Source organism: Grampus griseus, assembly GCF_964374135.1.
Source record: "Grampus griseus genome assembly, chromosome: 16".
Lineage (NCBI taxonomy): Eukaryota > Metazoa > Chordata > Mammalia > Artiodactyla > Delphinidae > Grampus > Grampus griseus.
The window spans coordinates 23,289,550-23,312,574 of record NC_139010.1 but is presented as its reverse complement, the minus strand read 5'-3'; the positions used below and the strand labels follow the sequence as shown (position 1 = coordinate 23,312,574).

At 36.8% G+C, this 23,025-nt stretch overlaps 1 protein-coding gene across 4 annotated transcripts in view; it reads right to left on the bottom strand.

Annotated features, from left to right (window-relative positions):
• The window catches only part of TET1 (tet methylcytosine dioxygenase 1), a gene marked incomplete at both ends in the record, with an annotated part of 123,326 nt that overhangs the window by 16,565 nt on the left and 83,736 nt on the right, over window positions 1-23,025 (bottom strand). For all 4 annotated transcript variants that reach the window (XM_082673487.1, XM_082673488.1, XM_082673489.1 and 1 more), the window contains one exon: window positions 2,844-3,055. In XM_082673487.1, coding sequence (XP_082529613.1) covers window positions 2,844-3,055 — 212 coding nt within the window. The remainder of the gene's footprint in view (window positions 1-2,843; window positions 3,056-23,025) is intronic.

Below are 23,025 nucleotides of genomic sequence, written 5' to 3'. Positions count from 1 at the left end.
GTAGAAAAATGTAGTTTAACTCTTAACTGTGAGACCTAAAAGTTTCTGTTAAACAGTCAACATCACCAATGATGAGACAAATAGACTTAAAATAGCTCCTAATATTATGGCCTGCCAATAATTCCTGAACTGAATTAAATCAGGAAGAAACAATCCTACAATCCAAAATTGAGCAACAGTCTACAAAATTAGCCTGTCCTTTTCAAAAAGGAAATGCCACGAAACACAAAAAAAAGACTCAGATAAAAGGATTAAGAGACCCAAAAGACAAAACAACTCAATCCATAAATCATGGGTAGGGGAAAATTAGTATGAAGTATTACTGGAGAATAGATGATATTTGAATTAGAGAATAGCATTTTATCTAAGTGAAACTTCCTGGTTTTGATAATTGTACTGGTGTTAAGTAAGAGAATGTCCTCATTCTTAGAAAACACCCTCTGAAGTATTATTTAGGGGGAAAAGTCATAAAGTTTGCAACTAGTTCACAAATTATTCTGAAAGAAAGTATAGAAAAGCAATAATGATAATAACATGTAAGCTTATGTGTATGTGTGACCATGTGTATAAGTGTATGTAACAAACCATTAACATTTGTGGAATCCAGGTAAGGGGTATATAAGAGTTCACTGAAATATTCTTGCATCATTTCTGTAATTATAAAGTTTTTTAAAAGTGATAGGCTAGATCTACATTGAGTGATATAGAATAAAACTATTTATGAATTCTTGGGAAAAATAAGTTTATATGTATATCATTTAGAACTGTTTCTATACAAGAGGTATTTTATTATTGTGAATCCACATAATAAAATAGAAACATTAAAAATGATGTATACAACTAATATGTATAAAATAGATAAGTAATAAGAAAATGCTATATAAAAAACAAATAAAATAAAATTCAAAAATTCAAAAAATAAGTGATGTATACATACTTGGGATTAGGAAGATTAACAAAAATATAATGAAATGATTTTAAACATAAAGGAATGTTCTGGAAGGTACACAAATAATGTTGTGTGGAGGTTAGAGAGTGAATGATATATATTTTGTTTATAATTTGTATAATGACATTTCTTTTAAAAAAGAAAGAACTTTATGAGGAAAACTACACAAAACACTCTTGAAGAACATAAAAGTAAACTTTAACAAATGGAAAGAAAAATCATCTTATGGGACTGGAAGATTCAATATCATAACAATGTCAGTTTATTCTAAGTTAATTTAATGCAATCCCATTAAAAATACCATTAGATTTATCTTAAAACTAGACAAATTGATTATAAAGTTCATTTGGAAGCACAAACATAAAATAACAAAGAAAGCCTTGAAAAAGAGCAAAAATAGTGAGCTAGCCTTACCAAATATTAAAATATATTATAATGCCTCTATAACTTAAAAAATGTGGTACTAGTACGTGAAAAGACCAGACAGTGATACAGAATTCATATAAAAGAGAGGACTCCATTATATACAGTTTTTGTATAAGGTAATATTTCAAATCAAGGGGAAAAGAAGTACTCTTTAGTAAGTAGTATTGGGATAAATGGAAAAAAGAATAGAAATGGATCTCCTCTTCCCACTTCTGTCCAGCATAAATTTGAAATGCATCAGAGATTTACGTTTTAAAAATTTCAAATTTCAACAATAAAAGAAAACATGGGTGAATTATTCTATAACTCACGTGAGAGAAAAATGTTCTTAAATACCACTCAGAATTCAGACACAATAAGGGGAAACATAGATACAATAAATTACATTAAAAAGAAAACGTGCAAAAGGTGACATAGCAGAAGTAAAAAGACAAATATCAAAGTGGCAAAAGCATTTAGAATTAAATCGCAAAGGGAGAGAAAAAATGAACACTCCTTTTGAAATAGGGGGTAGAATAATTAACAGATGGCTGACCATAAAAAAGGACAAAATAATGCCATTTGTAGCAACATGGATACAACTAGAGATTATCATACTAAGTGAAGTAAGACAGAAAGAGAAAGACAAATACCATATGATATCACTTACACATGGAATCTAAAGTATGACACAAATGAATAAACCTACAAAACAAAAACAGACTCACAAATATAGAGAACAGACTTGTGGTTGCCAAGGGGTGGGGGAGTGAAGAACTGGGAGTTTGGGATTCGCAGACGCAAACTGTTATGATATAGGATAGATAAACAACAAGGTCCTCCTGCATAGCACAGGGAACTATATTCAATATCCTGTGATAAACCATAAATGGAAAAGAATATGTATATATATACATATATATATAACTGAGTCACTTTGCTGTACAGCAGAAATTAAAAACAACATTGTAAATCAATTATACGTCAACAAAATTTAAAAAATAAAAAACAAACAAATGGCAAATGCTCTTAACCATATGAAAAAATACTCTTATTCATAATATGAAAAATTCAAATCAACGTAAACTGATGACATTTATCCTCTATTAGATGGGCAAAAACTCAAGTTTGACAACATTGGAAAACTGTAGAAAAACAGATATTCTCTTACAGTGCTATAGGAAATGCAAAATTGTACAATTCCTTATGGAGGAGCTGTTCCTTTATAGAAAAACCTCTCTCCTCCAGACTCCAGGGGTGAGAAGGATCAGGTACCAAAGAGAGAAGCAAGAAAAGAATATTCTAAAGGAGAATATCCTAAAATGGTCTTAGCCCACTATGAAACCAAGTCTCTCGTTAAAGAAATGTTCACTCTTTAGTTGCACAATACCTAAAATTCTGTTCTCCCATATAACATATGTAGTTGGTAGTTAATTTAACATGATATAATAGACTGAATGGCAAAACAGTACAAAACAGATTTGATTACTTTTCATTGAGAGTGCATCTTCGGTCTGTGGGATGACCATTGTATGACTTTAGACTTTCCGTAAGCTGCGAGTACAATTTGTCAGCCATTGGAAGAGGGATGCCGTCCCATACCATGATGAGCACCACCATCACAGCTGTTGGACAGTGGTGGCCTGCACGCTGTCGAACGAGACAAAGAACTTTCTCTTCATCGCTGCTTCTTCTTAAAACCTGCCAAAGCAGAATGCATACATTTATGGAAAACAAGAAACCTAATATTGAATGCAGTGGATATTGTTTTTAAAGCTCTGCATCATTACATTTTAGTTTTTAAAAAATTACTATTTCTTAAAGGGTTGAAGCCTATAGGACCTTCAGGTGTTAGACTAGCTGCCTCCATACAACTCATCACAGGGTATCCAAGGTTACTTGACTAACAAACAACAGGCAGAAATCTGTGGAAGCAGTCTGTGTTTTATCTCACTGTTGATACAGTATTGCAAAACAGACAACAGAAGATCCCATGGAAAAGAGCCTAATTAACTCATCTGCTCTTCCATAATTGCCACAACAGGACAAATCTAGCTAGATAGAAATAACCTAGTACTCCCAGCATTAAAAATAAACTCTGAGCGCTGTATTTAGCATCTGAGGAAAGTTATTGATGTTTTCCTTGGGCAAATGGTTTTGCCATATAGAATAACTAATACATAAAGCAATACTCCTGCAATTCCTGTGATTTTTTTCCATGCTATCACAGGGATTTATCATACCCAACTTATCATAAGATTAAGGTGGTCTACCTGACATGGAGAATGCAAATTACAACAATTCATTTTGAATATTTATCCTTTTATCTTACACTGCATCATAACCATGAGTTGCTAAAAAAGGATTCCTAAGTATTTAAAATACTGCCCGGTGGTCTTAGTGTTTATCCTAGTGTTTATTTTTTTAAATTACATTAAAATATTGACATCATGTAAAACCATCCAACTATGTTTAAAAGTCCCTCCATATATCACAAATTTACAGTGAGACTGATCACATTAATCAGTAAATGATGAAACTGCCCACCCCTGTGACGAGAATGGAGCACCCAATAGCATAATTAATATTCTATTTTTGTTGCTATAATATTACAAAAACTTGAGATGAAACTTCTTAAGATGTTAGTTACCCAATATCACTTTCTTCTGTCACTCCAGATGGTTAACAATCATTGCTACCAAGGCATCCCTTGAGTAGAGTTGGCTTTAGGACCTTCCCCCTAAACACAATTACGTATATTAAAATTTTTTTCTATATTTATATGTCCTTTAACAGCCAAATAAGAATACATTTGCTTTCAAATAAGCTCAAACGCAAAATGATATATTGTAGCAAACAAAATTACACCAGATAATCTTCATGTTGTCAAACCAACAAAGTTATAGTGATCCAGTCTTTGTGTGGGAAATGCTAAAATGCTTTGTATTCATTGTATTTGTGCCTTTGTCAGATCTTGCATATTTCCTTCAGTGAATAATGGAAAATTAAACATAATGAGTCTTTAAATTCAGATATAGGTTTAATAAGCTGCTTAAGTATTGCTATGATATGGATATTTATGTCCACCCCCCAATTCATAAAATAAATCCTACATCCCAACAATGGTATTAATAGGTGGGGCCTTTGGGAGGTGATTAGGTCATGAGGGGGAAGCTCTCATGAGTGGGATTAGTGTTCCTATAAAAGAGACCCCACAGAGCTATGCAGCCCCTTTTACCATGTGAAGACACAAAGAGAGGAGGGATCACCAATCATGCTGGCACCCTGATCTTCAAGTTCCAAACCCCAGAACTGTGAGATATAAATTTCTGTTGTTTATAAGCCACCCAGTCTGATATTTTCTCATAGCAGTCTAAAAGGAGTAAGACAAGTATTAAACCTGTATAAGACCTTTGAAAACTATAAACATATTATTAAAAGAAATTAAAGAAGACCTAAACAAATGAAGAGAGATACCATTTTCATGAAAGAGTAATTATTATAATGACGTCAATTTCCCCGAAATTGGTTTCCAGATTTGATACAATTCCAATCAAAACCCTACCAGAGGGACTTCCCTGGTGGCACAGTGGTTAAGAAACCACCTGCCAATGCAGGGGATACAGCATCGATCCCTGGTCCGGGAAGATCCCACATGCCGCAGAGCAACTAAGCCAGTGCGCCACAGCTACAGAGCCCATGCGTCTAGAGCCCGTGCTCCTCAACAAGAGAAGCCACAGCAATGAGTAGCCCCTGCTCACTGCAGCTAGAGAAAGCCCGCGCAGCAACAAAGACCCAACACAGCCAAAAATAAATAAATAAATAAATTCATATATATATATATATATATATATATATATATATATATACATAAAACCCTACCAGAATTAGTTTTGTTTGGGGGTGGAATTGACAAACTTGTTGCAAAGTTTATATGGAAATGCAAAGGACCAAGAAGTGACAAGGAACAAAGACAGAGAAAGTGATTTACCAGGTATCAAGATCTACTGTAAAGTTATAGTAATTAAGATACCCTAGTATTAGTGCAGTGACAGATAAGGAAATCAATGGAACAAAACAGATCCATATAAATATGGTCACCTGACGTATGACGAAGTTGACACTGCAGTGAAAGGCAAAAAAGCAGTCTTTCAATAAATGGTACTGGATAGACATCCATATGGGAAAAAAAAAAAAAGAATCTTGATGCCTACTTCACACGAGTGACAAGTTATATTGTAGATCTAACTATGAAAGGTAATCATTAAGTTTTTAGAAGAAAACACCTTCAAAACCTGGAATAGGTATAATATTTTAAAATAGATTACCAAATTTAATAATCCTAAAGGAAAAAGTTAAGAAGCTGGAATATATTAAAATTAAGAACTTCTGTTTATCAAAAGCATTAACTAACAAAAGATTAAGTATAAAGGCAATCAATACAGTGGGAGACATAGCTGCAATATATATAATCGACAAACTATTCTTACCCAAAATATATAAAGAACCTCCTCAAATGAGTAATAAAAGCAAAGTAGAAAACTGGCTGAAAAAATTAAATAGGCTCAACACAAGACAATATCCAAACAGATGTTGAGCATATGAAAATATGCTCAACATTATTAGTCATCTAGCAAAGTAAAAAAACTTAAAAGCACTACATATGTGGGTGGGATTATAAAACGGTGTAACTGCCATGGAAAACAGTATGAAGTTCCTCAAAAAATTAAAAATAGAACTACCATATGACCAAGCAATCCCACTTCTGAATATTTATCCAAAAGAATTGAAAGTAAGGTCTGAAACAGATATTTGCAAACCCATGTTCATTGAATCACACAAAGGAATATTATTCAGACTTAAAAAGTAAGGAGGACTTCCCTGGTGGCGCAGTGGTTGAGAGTCCTCCTGCCGATGCAGGGGACATGGGTTCGTGCCCCGGTCCGGGAAGATCCCACATGCCGCGGAGCGGCTGGGCCCGTGAGCCATGGCCTCTGAGCCTGCGCATCCGGAGCCCGTGCTCCGCAACGGGAGAGGCCACAACAGTGAGAGGCCCGCGTACCGCAAAAAAAAAAAAAATAATAATAGTAAGGAAATCCTGTCATGTGGCAAATAGATGAACCTTGAGGACATAATTCAAAGTGAAATAAGCCCATGATAAAAAGACAAACACTTTATGATTTTACTTACAAATCATATTCAAAGTCATAGAAACATAAAGTTGAATGGTGTTAGGGGCTAGGGTCATAGAAAAATAGGAAGTTGGTTTAAGGGGTATAGGGTTTCAGATTCGCAACATGAAAATGTTCTGGAGATCTGTTTCACAACAATGTGAATATACATAAAACTATTGAACTGTACACTTAAAAATGGTTAAGATGGTAAATTTTACATTATGTGTTATTTTACCACAATAAAAAAGAGAGGAAAGTCTTCTTTAAAAAAGCACTACAGACCCAGGAGATTGTCTAAAATGGAAAAGATAGAAAATGTCAAGTGTTGATAAGAATGTAGAGCAACTGGAACACTGGTACATTACTCATATGAGAACGTAAAAAAACGATAACCACTTTGGAAAACTATGTGTTAGTATCAACCAAAGCTGCACATATGCATATCCCGCCCCCTCAGCAATTCCACTTCTAGGTATATAACAAACAGAAATGTATTCTTATATTTCCTAAAGATAACACCACTATTGATGACGACCCAAAACTGGTAAAAACCCAAATGTTAACCACCAGAAGAATGGCTCAACGAGATGAGAATGATCTACAGTTACAAGCAACATGGCTTAATCTCACAATTATAATACTGTGAGGAAGACGACAGAAGACATATGCAGAAGAATACATATTAGAAGACTGCATTTACATACAAAGTTCAAATCAGGCAAGATTAATCAATAATGTTAGAAGGCAGGAGAGTGGTTACTCTTTAGGGAGTAGCTAGTGACTGGGAGGGTGCAAGAGTACTTCTGTAATATTGACTGCTGGTTACACCGGTGTGTACACTTTAGAAAAATTCTGTGACCTTAGGGATTTCTGAAGTCTTCTGCATGTATATCACACTAAGATTAAGAGTGTACCTTAACCTAAATTTAAAACAAAAAACAGAAACTGCTTAGTCATTTACTGGCTCAGGACATTGTAGCAATTTTATTAACCTTTCTATAGGAGCACAGACCTCGGATCTAATAAATATTACCCACTATTTTATGTCTCTTTATTACTGCATACTTGGCTCCTGAGCACAGAACTCAGCTTATGGGAGGCTCTCGTCAAATATTTGTTGAACGAACCCACAAAAACCCAATGTGGTTGCATTTTATGAAAATTTCAAAACCAAGTGATACTATTAATAAGACAGAAACTCTCATTTCAGAAACAGATTTTAAGTGATACGAATAGTCTAAATTTTAAAACTTTTGGAGATAACCACATTTTTTTTGTAACTGGAACAAGTATTGATTGGTAAGCTATTGAAGCTGAGGCCTCATGACAGACTCACTTTATAAATGTATTTGTATTATTTTATTTTTGGCTGCATTGGGTCTTCATTGCTGAGCGCTTACGTTCTCTACTTGCGGCGAGTTGGGGCTACTCTTCGTTGCGGTGCGTGGGATCTCATTGCAGTGGCTTCTCTTTGTTTCGGAGCACGGGATCTAGGCACACGGGCTCCGTAGCTGTGGCTCACGGGCTCTAGAGAGCATGAATGGGCTTAGTTGCTCTGCGGCACGTGGGATCTTCCTGGACCAGGGCTCTGCATTGGCAGGCGGATTCTTAACCACTATGCCACCAGGGGAGCCCAACACTCACTTTAGATGATAAATGATGCACCCAAACATCTGAGTAATGTAATGATCATGACTACTGTCCTGTCACTTTTTAATATTTATTCTTATATTACATGCTATGCAATTGTTATATCTGTGAAACATCACACATTCTTTTAGCACTTGTGCTAAAATCATAACCCAAATTGAATAATGTTGGAATGAAGAATGTTTAAAATAAATGGCTTTTGTAAATACCATCCACTTGTCTTTTTTTTTTTTTAATATGTATTTATTTATTTGGTTGCATCAGGTCTTAGTGGCAGGTGGGCTCCTTAGTTGTGGCCCACCAGCTTCTTAGTTGTGGCAGGTGGGCTCCTTAGTTTCGGCTCGCATGTGGGATCTAGTTCCTGACCAAGGATCAACCCAGGCCCCCAGCATTGGGAGTGTGGAGTCTTAACCACTGTGCCACCAGGAAAGTCCCACCATCCACTTGTCTTTTGATATCAGCTTTATTGAAACGTAATTTAAATATCACGAAATTCATCCTTTCAAAGTATGCAATTCAATGGTTATTTGTACATTCAGAGTTGGCCAACCATTACCACCAATATATAATTTTAGAACATTTTCCTTCTCTGAAAAGAACCCCATTAGCACCCATGCCAAATTTCTCTCTTTTCTTGGCCACCATTACTCTACTTTGTATTTCTGTAAGTTTTGCTTATTTGGGACAGAGGATATCCTCTAACATGTGACCTTTTGTTTCTGGCTTCTTTTACTTAGCATAATGTTCATTCATGTTTATAGTATTTATCAGTACTTCCTTTTTATTGCCAAATAATATTCCATTGCATGGATATTCAACTTTATGTTTATCCATTCATTGGTTGCCATTTGGATTGTATCAACTTTTGCTATTATGATTGAAGCTGCTATCAACATTCATGTAACAAGTTTTTATATAGACACATTTTCATTTCTCTTGGGTATATACCTAGGAGTGGAATTGCCTGGCCATATGGAACTGTGAGTCTTCCAACTTTGCTCTTCTTTCTCAAGATTATTCTGGCTACTCTAACATATTTTACTGTTAACTTAAGATAGGACACTCATACATTTAGACACGATGCTGAGAATGTAAACAGCAGCCGAAATCAAAATGACCAGTGATTGGAGATTGGTATGCTCTGAGAATTTATTCCCATACTTAGTATTTATCCCTGTAACCACTACATTTCAATACTTTGTATCACAGAGAAAACTGAAGTAGGATTTCCACAGGAAAAGCCATTCTCATTAATTAATGTATTAGATACAACTTTTCTGATTAAAATTTGTATTTAAAATCCATTGTATTACTATCACTATTTCTCTCCTGAGTTTAAATCGTGCATTTTCTATTTTCTCTAAATTATCATCAAAATTATTTGAGCAAAAGAGTTCTGGGTAGCTATTAAAGCTGTGTCTAATCAAATCCTCCTATAATTTCTAGAGAAATTAACATCAAAAGCAACTATCAAGGAAAAAAAATACTTCTGCAAACTAATTTGGAGAAGGAAATGAAGACCTTATGCTCTCAATTTTGAAAAGTAGCTGATAATAAACAGTAAGTTTCTAAAGAGCCTAATCAAACATAAGCTTTTGCACAGCAAAGGAAACCATAAATAAGATGAAAAGACAATATACGGAATAGAAGATATTTGCAAACAATGTGACCAACAAGGGATTAATCTCCAAAATATACAAACAGCTCATACAGCTCAATAACAACAACAAAAAAACCCAAACATGCCAATCACAAAATGCACAGAAGAGCTAAAGACATTTCTCCAAAATGGAATACAGATGGCCAACAGGCACATGAAAAGATGCTCAACTTTGCAAATTATTAAAGAGATACAAATCAAAACTACAATGAGGTACCACTTCACACCAGTCAGAATAGCCATCATTAAAAAGTCTATAAATAATAAATGATGGAGACGGTGTAGAAAAAAGGAACCCGCCTACACTGTTGGTGGGAATGTAAATTGGTGCAGTCACTATGAAAAACAGTATGGAACTTCCTCAGAAAACTAATAGAGTTGCCATATGATCTAGCAATCCCACTCCTGGGCATATAACCAGACAAAACTATAATTCAAAGAGATACATGCATCCCTATGTTCATAGCAGCACTATTTACAATAGCCAAGACATGGAAACAACTTAAATGTCCATTGACAGATGAATGGATAAAAAAGATGTGAGATACACACACACACACACACACACACACACACACTGGAATACTACTCAGCCATTAAAAAGAATGAAATAATGCCATTTGCAGCAACATGGATGGACGTAAAGATTACCATACCATGTGAAGTAAGTCAGAAAGAGAAAGACAAATACCATATGATATCACTTATATGTGGAATTTAAAACATGACACAAATGAACTTATTTACAAAACAGAAACAGACTCACAGACTTAAATAGACATAAACTCAAATACATAGAGAACAGATTTGTGGTTGTCAAGGGGGAGAGAGAGTGGAGGAGGGATGGATTGGGAGTTTGGGATTAGGAGAAACAAAAGATGCAAACTATTACATATAGAATAGATAAACAAGGTCCTACTATGTAGCACAGGGAACTATATTCAATATCTTGTAATAAACCATAATGGAAAAGAATCTAAAAATATATATATATGTATATATGTATGTATAACTGAATCACTTTGCTGTATACCCAAAACTAACACAACATTACACATCAACTATACTTCAATAAAATAAATTAAAAAAAAAAAGATACACGGTCCAAGAGCTGAAACATAAAATAATTAAAAAAATAATGGACTTCCCTGGTGGTCCAGTGCGTAAGACTCTGTGCTCTCACTGCAGGGGCTCCGAGTCTGATCCCTGGTTGGGGAACTAGATCCCACATGCATGCTGCAACTAAGAGTCCACCTGCCACAACTAAGGATTCTGCATGCTGCAACTAAAGATCCCTTGTGCTATAACTAAGACCGGGCACAGCCAAAATAAATAAATAAATAGTTTAAAAATAAATACATAAATAAAGTAAAAAAAAATAAAAACAGGCCACTGTCAGAAACAATGTAAGAGCAACAAGTAAATCTTTGTATAACCTGAGGAATGAACAATGGGGGAATATCTCTCTTTTTGGTTATACTCAATCTGTGCGGCAATGGATATTCAATGTGTATTGTTTTAGATGTCAGAAATAAATTGATGATATAAATTAAGTATATGAATTTAGATAAAGCAATTAGTAGCCAGGTCCAAAATACTGTCAGGTTAGCAAGACGTTATTCTGCCTAAACATGGTATGCTGCAAATTATAATTACCTGGGAAGCTGATCAAATAATACCATAAGTGAAACCCAAAATTGAACGTAAAGGGTCATTTCCATTAATGGAGAAAATATCAGCAATGTATTTTTCTACTGTGATATTTTTAGGGGCGAATATAAGACACTTGTGAGAGGTTTGTATGAATAAGGGTGCAAAGTAGGGTCATACTCTTTTCTGTTTGGAGACAGTGGAAAGGCTTCATGGAGGAGACCCTTCTTAAAAGACTGAAAAAGAGTTTGCCACCAGAAAAAAGATAGTACAAAGGCAATTCTAATATTCTTGGAAAACCAGCCTACAAGGCAAGGGTGTTATTTAAGGAAGAATTCCGCCAATTGTATCCATACCAGATGGCTTCTGTGATTATAAGACTTCATTTATTAAATTATTATACATAATTGGTTCTATTTTGGGGATCTCTGACATAAAGATAATGCTTTGTCTGTTTTCAAGATGTAGCTCAAAGGTCAACACCTCCCCAAAGTCCTTCCTGGAACCTCATCTCCAAAAGTTACTCTTGGTTCCTCCCTCTTTGTTCCCTCTACATGCCATTTTCAAGGGGCAAGTGATAGGGGAGTAGTAACTAGCACATGGATAACACGAGGTATGGCCATGCCTTCTTCACCTAAGAAGACGTATTATAGACAGGCTGCTGACTTCAGTTACTGAGGAGTGATCTTTTGGGGAAAGCTATGTTACCGAGAAGGAGTGTAAGCAACAGTTTGAACAGCTGAAGAAAGGTTTTGAGGATCTAGACTTTCTTTGGCAGTTAAGGTATTAGTGATCATTGTGATAGTACTTTCAGAGAAGTGGAGACAAAAGATCAGTCTGATGATCATTAGTAAAAGATTTCTTAGCATTTCTATGATGGAGTCCCCTTGTCCTGGGTTATAAATTGTTTTGCCTCAACAGCCTCTTTATGTATAGCTCTGAAAAGTACATTGTAAACTATTTCTGTTACCCTGGTCTCGATGGGACAACCTATTTAAATTCCCCGCAGGGAGATCTTAAGGCACGATAGACCAGGATCAAGAGTGATAACCTGGGATATTCTAAATAAACTCTGGTGGTCTAGTGGGTTTAGGGCCATTTTTTTTTTTTTTTTTTTGCGGTACGCGGGCCTCTCACTCTTGTGGCCTCTCCTGTGGTGGAGCACAGGTTCCGGACGCGCAGGCTCAGTGGCCATGGCTCACGGGCCTAGCTGCTCTGCGGCATGTGGGATCTTCCCAGACCGGGGCACGAACCCGTGTCCCCTGCATCAGCAGGCGGACTCTGAACCACTGCGCCACCAGGGAAGCGGGCCATTTTTTACTAAGGATATAAAAACTGGTGGAGAGAGAAGACACAAAGTACTCTTGCAATTTATAAGGAGGTAACTGTAGGTAACAATATTTTTATATTCTTAGGGCATAGAAAGGTCTCAAAGACCAAGAGCAGTTTCCACTATAGCAGGCAAACTCAGCTTCTAGCCATAGTATATTTATATAGGTTAACAGAAAAAGTAAAGTAGCCTTTTAATTCCCCTGCCTCCAAAATCCAGAGAAAATTAGATATATACATTCTTGCTTTGCACAAAACAAAAAAATATTCATAATGTCAATGAATGGTATGCTGACATTTAATTATCTTCCACTATAATCACTAATTTCCCTTACTGGTATATAGACTTTGTAATTGTTATTTTGGAAACACAGCATTTTGTTTGTTGGATCAGAATTACTACTACATTTGCTGGTACCTGCAGATATTTGAACATACAAAGGCTAATCAAACTATTACTTCTGAAAACTAGAATTAAAGGTGAGAATTTAGATCAAATAGACAATGTGATAAAAAATAAATAAAAAGAAACAAGTGGTATTATAATTGGAAGACAATTATTTTTTATAGAAAATTCTTTCTAGAAAATTCAAGAGAATCAAAGAAAACTCTACTGGATTTTTAAAGAGAGTAAAAGAGGTGGCTCTTTATAACTGTTGAGGACTCAACAGCTTTAATATATACCAGCAATAACCAAACAGAAGTTTGGTTTACAGCTTAAATTAAACATAGCTGTAATGATTATCTTAAGGGAAATGCATGTAAATAAATCTTAATTAAGCTGTTCCTAGATGGAAGGTTAGACATTAAAAGATTTTAATTCTAGCCACTAATCTACTCCCCATTCTAAGATATATTTAGCTTGTTTCTAAAATTCATATGAAAGATTAAATGAACATTAAGTCATGAAAAAGATTTTTTAAACAACGGAGAGGGAAATGTCCTTCTAAATTTAAAACTTTTCTACAAAACCATAGCAAAAAATGCAGTACCAGCCCAGCAATGGTCTAACCTAATGGGTCAATGAACAATGTCAACAAAAATGGACATGTACATGGGACTTCCCTGGTGGTGCTGTCGTTAAGACTCCAAGCTCCCAATGCAGGGGATCCAGGTTCGAGCCCTGGTCAGGGAACTAGATCCCACATGCATGCCGCAACTAAGGAGCCCGCCTGCCACAACTAAGACCGGGTGCAAGCAGATAAATAAATAAATAAATAAATATTTAGGGGGGGAGAAAAGGACATGTGGAAAATGAAGTGGATTTTTTTGGCTGCGTTGGGTTTTCGTTGCTGCTTGTGGGCTTTCTCTAGTTGCAGTGAGCAGGGGCTACTCTGTTGCGGTGTGCGGGCCTCTCGTCGTGGCCTCTCGCTGTGGTGGCTTCTTTGGTTGTGGAGCACCGGCTCGTGGCATGTGGGCTCAGTAGTTGTAGTACACAGGCTTAGTTGCTCCACGGCATGTGGGATCTTCCTGGACCAGGGCTCGAACCCGTGTCCCCTGCATTGGCAGGCAGATTCTTAACCACTGTGCCAGCAGGTAAGTCCCAAGATATTGACTTTTTACTTACGAGGTAAACAATGACAAAATAAATTTCACCAGTAGATTAATTTTTTTATAGTAAAAATGTTTTTAACAAGAAAAAGATTTATTCTTTACTAAGTATTATAAATTAAGAATTTGGGGGAAGAATCCATCCTTTTTCAGCCTTTTTTTACATTAAGCAATTTCTTTGAAGCCTTTTTTATAATTTCTAATACTGCATTCAAACAACCCATGAAGAATTGAGCTATATATTCTATTTCAGTATGCAAAGAGAATCGAAAACTCTTGAGTGGCCTGTGCTCGAAAACAATCCTATGTTCATTTAATCAAACTTTCTTCAAATTTAGGAAGTTGTAGAATAAAGAGTTTTTACCAGAAGTTTTACTGACTGTCACTCTTCTGCTTAACATGCTTCAGCAGTTGTCCATAATTTTTAATTGCAATTTTTAACATCCTAGCTCTTAGTTTGGGTATACCCAAAATTGCTAATCATCATCTCAGAGGGTAAAACTAAGATAAATTTTGAAAATAACAGACTTTTAAAATTTAATTTTAATTTAATATGGAACTTTAATTTTCTGACTGGATACTTCAAATTAACACTGAATTTAATTTTACTTTAAAATTTAATAATTGTATAAACATTATAGAACTATGTTACTTTAAAAAAAAGAGCAAATAAAATAATTGTTGTAATACAATCTTAGCTCTAAAGATGCAGCAGTGAGTAGGGTCCTACATCAGCTCTGATAAAAATCTGGGCTCCACGGAAGGACTTGGCTAGAATCACAGCTAGGAGCAACGTTTATGTCAAGTGTCGGGTATATTACCAAAGAGAAATCACTTTTGAGCTTATCCATACCCATGTGAGAGAAAAGTAGGGTTAAATTTTCAACACAAATGATGGTGGCCACACCCCCGTGAACAAAACCAAAATCATCCATTTAAATCTGCCTATATATTATAGTTAATGAACTTCATCCTTTGGGGGTGGTGGTGGTGATGATTAGGTGCATGTGGGGTGTTCTGGGGAGGTGGTGATAATTTATTTCTTGATCTGGATGGTTTGACTTTGTAAAACTTCAATGTGCTACACAGTTGTGAGTTGCGTACTTTCTTTGTGTATATTATAGCTCAATAAAAAGTTTCCTTAAAAAATGAACTCTATGGGACTTCCCTGGTGGCCCAGAGGTTAAGAATCCGCCTGCCAATGCAGGGGACACGAGTTCAAGCCCTGATCCGGGAAGATCCCACATGCCGCGGAGCAACTAAGCCCATGCGCCACAACTACTAAGCCTGCACTCTAGAGTCTGAGAGCCACAACTACTGAAGCCCGTGCACCTAGAGCCCGTGCTCCGCAACAAGAGAAGCCACTGAAATGAGAAGCCCGCTCATCACAACTAGAGAAATCCCGCACGCACCCAAAAAAAAGAGAACTCTATAAGCAAACAAGCTAACATAAAAGTAGTTCTAATGGTACATTAGTGGACAGTAGGATTAAGTGAAGAAAAATGTTTTATAACAAAAGAAAAGCAAGGACAGTGAAAAATGTAAGTCAGTTTAACATCAACTGATAGCATCAACCTCTTGGCTTTTGCCTAATTTTGATCACTGAAGTATAAAATGTTTTTTTCACATTAGCAAGATTTTGCAGACAGCAAACAAGTAGCCCAGGACACCAACTACCCCTTTATTATGTTGACATGGTAATACACAAAGAGGTGCCTGATTTGGGCACAGAAATAAGCAGTACCATGGTACAGGGTGAAGAAAACCAAGGCAGATACTAGGCAGAAACTTGGAACAAAGGAATAAAAAAAGGGAAGTCTTTGAAGATTATATAAATGTGTAAATCCAGGTTAGATAGTTTTAAAACTTTTAGATACTTCAGCTTGGTTTACACCTCACCCCAAAAACTCTGGTCACATCACACCCAAATAGGCAATAAAACATTAACTTGTACATACTCATTGCCACACCTGCTCTATTGACTAATAAACAATCCTACATAGGGGAACCCATGAACCGGTGGCCTGGTGTGAATTGCTCAGCACTGGAGCCATCTGGGGAAGGCTTGCTGTTTGAATTCTTCTCCCAACTCAAAGGCTCAGTTGGGGTGGGGTGGGGGGGGTGGGGTGGGGTAGTATAGGGAGTTAATAGAGCCTACTGTATCCAAGAAACTACATCACCCTTTCCACCAAGATCTACTGAATAACAAGGTAACTACTCCCTGACCAGATCCAAAGTGATGGCAGAGAAGAGTCGCAAACGTCTGTCAAAGGCTAACAATTAAGGAGGAGTGTTAATGACACCCTGGCAAAGAAACATTTCCAAGATTAAAACAGTGTTAAGAACAAAGGCAAAACATTGTGAAACTGGCTTAGAAAATTGTGCTACTCAGTTATAATTTGTTTTTAGGCTTTCTGTGTGTGACCTAACCCTAACACCTCCCTTCAAGAAAAGGAGGCAAGAGCAGCATGATTAAAGTAAGATAGAGGGACCTCCCTGGTGGCACAGTGGTTTAAGAATCCGCCTGCCAAGGCAGGGGACACAGGTTCAATCTCTGGTCCGGGAAGATCCCACATGCTGCGGAGCAACTAAGCCTGTGCGTCACAACTACTGAAGCTTGCGCCTAGAGTCCATGCTTCGCAACAAGAGAAGCCACAGCAATGAGAAGCCCACACACCACAACAAAGAGTAAGCCCCACTCACCGCAACTAGAGAAAAGCCCATGCACAGCAACGAAGACCCAAGGCAGCCAAAAATAAATAAATTAATTAATTTTTTAAAAAGTAGGATAGAATTCAACCACTATTTCTACACATAAGTCTGCACACAGAGATGAGAAAAATGTACATAAAATCACAAGATGCTTGATTTACGTTAATGTTTAATATCAAATATAGGACAAATATAAACTATGCAAGATGAAAAACGTAAACTATGCAAGATGAAAAGTAAGTTTGGAGCAATACAATCTACCAGTTGAAGGTTTATTAGATTCCTTAGTTTAAAATGATTTACCTTCATTTCCTCTCTCTCCTTTTTCTTCATTCCTGTATTAAGTATCCATATAAGACTCTTTTTTCTTTTTTAAATGGAGAGCTCAGCTTTTTTTTTGTTTTAAATAAATTTATTTATTTTTGGCTGCGTTGTGTCTTTATTGCTGCACGCAGGCTTCTCATTGTGGTGGCTTCTCTTGTTGCAGAGCATGGGCTCTAGGTGTACAGGCTTCAGTAGTTGTGGCACACGGGCTCAGTAGATGTGGCTCGCAAACTCTAGAGCGCAGGCTCAGTAGTTGTGGCGCACGGGCTTAGTTGCTCCGCGGCATGTGGGATCTTCCCAGACCAGAGATTGAACCTGTGTCCCCTGCCTTGGCAGGCGGATTCTTAAACCACCGTGCCACCAGGGAAGTCCCTCCATATAAGACTTGATTGTGCTAGTGTCATTCAAAATAATAAAGTCCTAAAAACAATGTAGACTATAGAGAAACCTAACCATTTACTCTACTTTTTATTTAATCTCAAGAGCTCAAATTTGGGTTGGACAACTTTAGCAGACTATTAGTTCTAATACTTAAAATGGCCCCTGTCTCAGGAAAGAGCTAATAATGTATACCAGAGCAATACTATTTCAAGGTATCAATTCCAATTGAAAATATTCAATAACAGTCTTATTTAAGCTCTATATTCATTTACTCAACAGAAATTTATTGAGTCCTGAATATGTGCTGGGCATTGCTCCAGGCACAAGCAACATAACTTGGAAATTTTGCAACAAATAAACTTCGATTAACATTATGATTTTTCAAATAAACTTCGATTAACATTATGATTTTTCTAACACATATAATCATTTATGAGGCCTATTTTTTTCACAGATACACAGAATTAATTCTTGGTTTTGTTATCAAGATTATTCTTTTGCCGGACTTCTCTGGGGGTCCCATGGCTAACACTCTGCGCTCCCAATGCAGCGGGCCTGGGTTCGATCCCTGGTCAAGGAAGTAGATCCCACATGCTGCGTGCCTAGAGCCCGTGCCTAGAGTCCGTGCTCCGCAACAAGAGAAGCCACTGCAATGAGAAGCCCATGCACCCAACGAAGAGTAGCCCCAGGTCGACGCAACTAAAGAAAGCCCGTGTGCAGTAACAAAGACCCAATGCAACCAAAAATAAATAAATAAATTTTTAAAAAGATTCTTTTGCATTGTCATTAGTAGATATCAAAATTTGCATAAGTTCTTAGCAACTATATTTTATTTCAGTCTCGTCTCTGAATTGTTTTTGTATTTGTGAAAAGAGCCAGATTCTGAAAGAAAAATTGCAAAAGGTAAAGAAAGTAATTTTACTATAGCTGCTTCATGGAAAATGCTATATATCTTTTACATACCTAGCAACCCTTAAGAAGACTTAAGCCATTAATAGGACTTAAACAGAAAGTTGCTGCCAAAATCTTTAAGCTGCAGATTTCATATTTGTCTTCATAGAAAAAACAGAAGAATTGATATATATCAAAATTCGATCAGTGTAATTATTATTATGCTAGAGAAGGTTTGAACGGCGGGAAGAATCACCCAAAATTCTACCACTTAACCCAGCCACCTTGCTCTTTTGGGTCACTTACTCAAGAGGAAGCCAGCTGCCATAAGCATATTTTCACCCTTTGTTACTTAAAGGCAAATAAGTAAAATATTCAGAAATATCTAACAGATACAGATTAACAAACCTATGTAAACTATCAGCGCCAAATATTGGGAGCCAGTCCCTACCACTTATTTCAGCAAATATGCAAGGTCGTACGTGGGGGAAAACACAAAAGAACAGTAACCATACCGTTAAGAAATACATAAGGGGGGCGGGGGGGGGGGGGAAGCAGGAAAATTATTACCACAAAAGTTAAGATGGAGGGGTTCTTGGGGCTTCTGGGAACCTAGAAAAATTGTATTTTTCACCTGGGTAGTTGCTTGATGAGTGTTCAATTTATAATCATAGGTCATCTCTACCTTTATATTTTACAAACTTTTTTTTTATATATTCCATAACGAACAATGTTGCTGCTTAAGAGCATTATTTTGTGAATAAAGATTCACAAATTAAAGTTTTTTGCCTTTAGAGATGATAGGGCCAAGGAAGATAGATTCAATCAGATGTATTATATATTAAATATATCGGATAGGGCTAAGATAGCTATATTTTACAATGTCAATGTAGTATCCTTAACATATTGATATTTTTAGCGAAGAAGAGATATTGAACTTTGTAATAGCCAGTCTCCAAGATGCCCCCAATCATCACCACCACCTGGTATTTATGCCCCTGCATAGTCCCCTCCCACACTAAATAAGGCTCAATAATGTAGCAACTTCCAAGGTTAATGTCATAAAAGACATTGTGACTTCCTCCTTATTATATTTTGATTGACTCACTCTGGGGGAAAACAAGCTGCTATGACATGAGAAAACATTTAAGAAATCCTATGATAAGAAAGTGAGTCCTCTAGTGAACAGCTATCAAGGAACTAAAGCCTCCTGCAAATGACATGGGAAGTGGACCCTCCAGCACCCTCCTCCCCAGTCAAGTTTGAGATGATAGAGGCCTCTTCTGGAAGCACCCTCCTAAGTTACCCACAGATTACTAACTCACGAAACTGATTAGATAATAAATGTTTTTTGTTCAAAGCTACTAAATTTGGGTAATTTGTACAGCAGCAACAGAGAAATAATACTGAGCTTATCAAGTAATTACTTAGAATGCTCTTTATAAAACATAAACCAGATAGAGAACACATCCCTAATTAAAATACTTCAAAGGCTTCATGTTGTTCATGGACTAAAATTCACTATGACCTACAAAACCATTCACGCTCTGGCTTCTGCCTACCTTTTTACCGTCTCCGATTTCCATTCTTTACCTCCTCAACTTCACTAGACTCCTCTCAGATTATTAAAGAATGTACTCTAGGGCTTCCCTGGTGGTGCAGTGGTTGAGAGTCTGCCTGCCGATGCAGGCATCACAGGTTCGTGCCCCCGTCCGGGAAGATCCCACATGCTGCGGAGCGGCTGGGCCCGTGAGCCATGGCCGCTGAGCCTGCACGTCTGGAGCCTGTGCTCCGCAACGGGAGAGACCACTACAGTGAGAGGCCCGCGTACCGCAAAAAAAAAAAAAGAATGTACTCTCTTCCTTGACCTTTGTACTTGCTGTTTTCTCTGCCTAGGAATGTTCTTCCTTGCATTCTTGGGGGTATTCTTTGCATACTCAGCTCCTTTTTGTCACTCAGTAGTCCTCAGCTTAAAAGTTCTCTCCCCAGTGAGGCCTTCCCTGATGACCCATTCATAAGAAGAAAACCCTGGAAGGTTCCCACTAAAGAGAGGAAAAAGATGAGACCATATTTAAAGCAATATAAACTTGGAGTTAGTATGTTAGACTAACTGTATTAAATGAAAAAAAGAAATTACTAGTTTAAATTTGGAAAGGAGAAGATAAATTTCTCATTACAGATTATGATTGTACATCTGAAATACATAAGAGAAATAAATTGGAAAACAAGAAGCATGTAAACTCTATGGGAACAAAACTTTAGAACACTCCTGTAGGACAAAAGAAGACATCAACAAATGGAAAGGTATAGCACTTAGGATAGGAAGACTAAACATCAAAAATGTAAATTCTCCAAATTCTCTCTGTAATATGATTCCAATAAAAATACCAAAATCGAGGGACCTCCCTGGTAGTCCAGTGGTAAAGAATCTGCCTTACAATGCAGGGGATGTGGGTTCGATCCCTGGTCAGTGAACTAAGATCCCACATGGCGCGGGGAAACTAAGCCCACGTGCCCTGGAGCCTGCATGCCACAACTAGAGAGAGATAACCTGCATGCCACAACTAAGCCTGCATGCTGCGACAAAAGATCCCGTGCACCACAACAAAAGAAAGATTCCGCATGCCTCAACCAAGATCCCACGAGCCGCAACTAAGACCCCACGCAGCCAAAAATAAATAATAAAATAAATCTTAAACAAAAAAAAAAACCCCAAAATCGACAAGGTATTTCTTGCAAATAGACAAGGCGATCATAAACTCATACGGAAAAAAAAACAAGGCAAGAATATTTAGGAAATTTCTGAAGAATTAGCTCTATCAGATATTAAAACATATTTTTAAACCCAAATAATTAGAGTAATTTGATGCTGATTCATAACATGATGTGACAGAACAGAAAATCTACTAATATAAACAAATACAAATCAGTAGGGAAAAGAAAGTGGTGTTGGATAGCTGGGTAGCCAGTTGAAAAAACTCAAGTTGTGACTAACATTCTACACACAAGATGAATAAAACAGTTAAGTGTAGAAAAAAATGAAATCATTAAAATATTATGAAAAGAAAAATCGAGATTTATAAGGTAGAAGTGGTAAAGATTTTTCTAATTAAGACACACTGAAGCCATAAAAGCAAAGTTTTCCATTAAAAATTTAACTCAACATTTCATCTCATTGGGGACTCCCCTGGTGGCACAGTGGTTAAGAATCCGCCTGCCAATGCAGAGGACATGGGTTCAAGCCCTGGTCTGGAAAGATCCCACATGCCGCAAAGCAAATAAGCCCATGTGTCACAACTACTGAGCCTGCGAGCCACAACTACTGAGACAGAGGTGCCACAACTACTGAAGCCCGTGCACCTAGAGCCTGTGCTCTGCAACAAGAGAAGCCACCATAGTGAGAAGCCTGCGCACTACAACAAAGAGGAGCTCCCGCTCACCACAACTAGAGAAAGCCTGCGTGCAGCAACGAAGACCCAACACAGCCAAAAATTAAAAAAAAAAAATTTTTTAAATTTCATTTCATTAAAAAAAATCTGTATGTTAAAAAATATGACAAACAAGGACTTCATTGGTGGTCCAGTGGTTAAGATTCCACCCTTCCACTGCAAGGGGCGTGGGTTCAATCCCAGGTCTGGGAGCTAAGATTCTGCATGCTGTGCAGCACAGCCAAAGAAACAAGACAAAGAGAAAATATATTTGCAACTTACCACAGTCAGTTTTCTAAAGGATCTTCTATAAAAATCAATAGAAGCCTAATAACTCAATAGAAAAAACGGCCCTTCTGTATTATTTCCTACTTTAAAATGTTATGGATTGACTGTCTTAACTTTCTCAAGAGTGAATAAAATATAAAAATAAAAATAAAGATCACTCTGACTACCGTTTACATATATCTTCACCAAAACTCTTACATGTGGAGACTGACTTGTGTGGGTGAATGTTTTGTGGAAATTGAGCAAATTGAAGGCAGGTATCTTACTTGGGATTCGATTCTATTTAATGTAACAGAAGACTGTCTAGTAACAGGTTTTAAAGAAGTGAAAAAAATTCTCTCATGTTACAGAAATCCAGGTTTAAGAAGCCTAAGGTTGGTACAGCGCTTCTATTGGTATCATCAGGGACTCGGGCTCCTATCTTTCTTCTCCCCATCCTAGTACATATCTTCTATTATCAAGTCAATTCATGGTTCCAGTCGGCTGTGGGAGCTCCAGCCATTAAACCCATGTTTTATAAATGTTGAGGGAAAGGAGATAGACACAAAAAAGTACATTCTATATGACTCTAGTTGTATAGAAATCATGAAAAAGACCTGTATAATGAAGTGGTTATATAGTGGTTATCTTTGC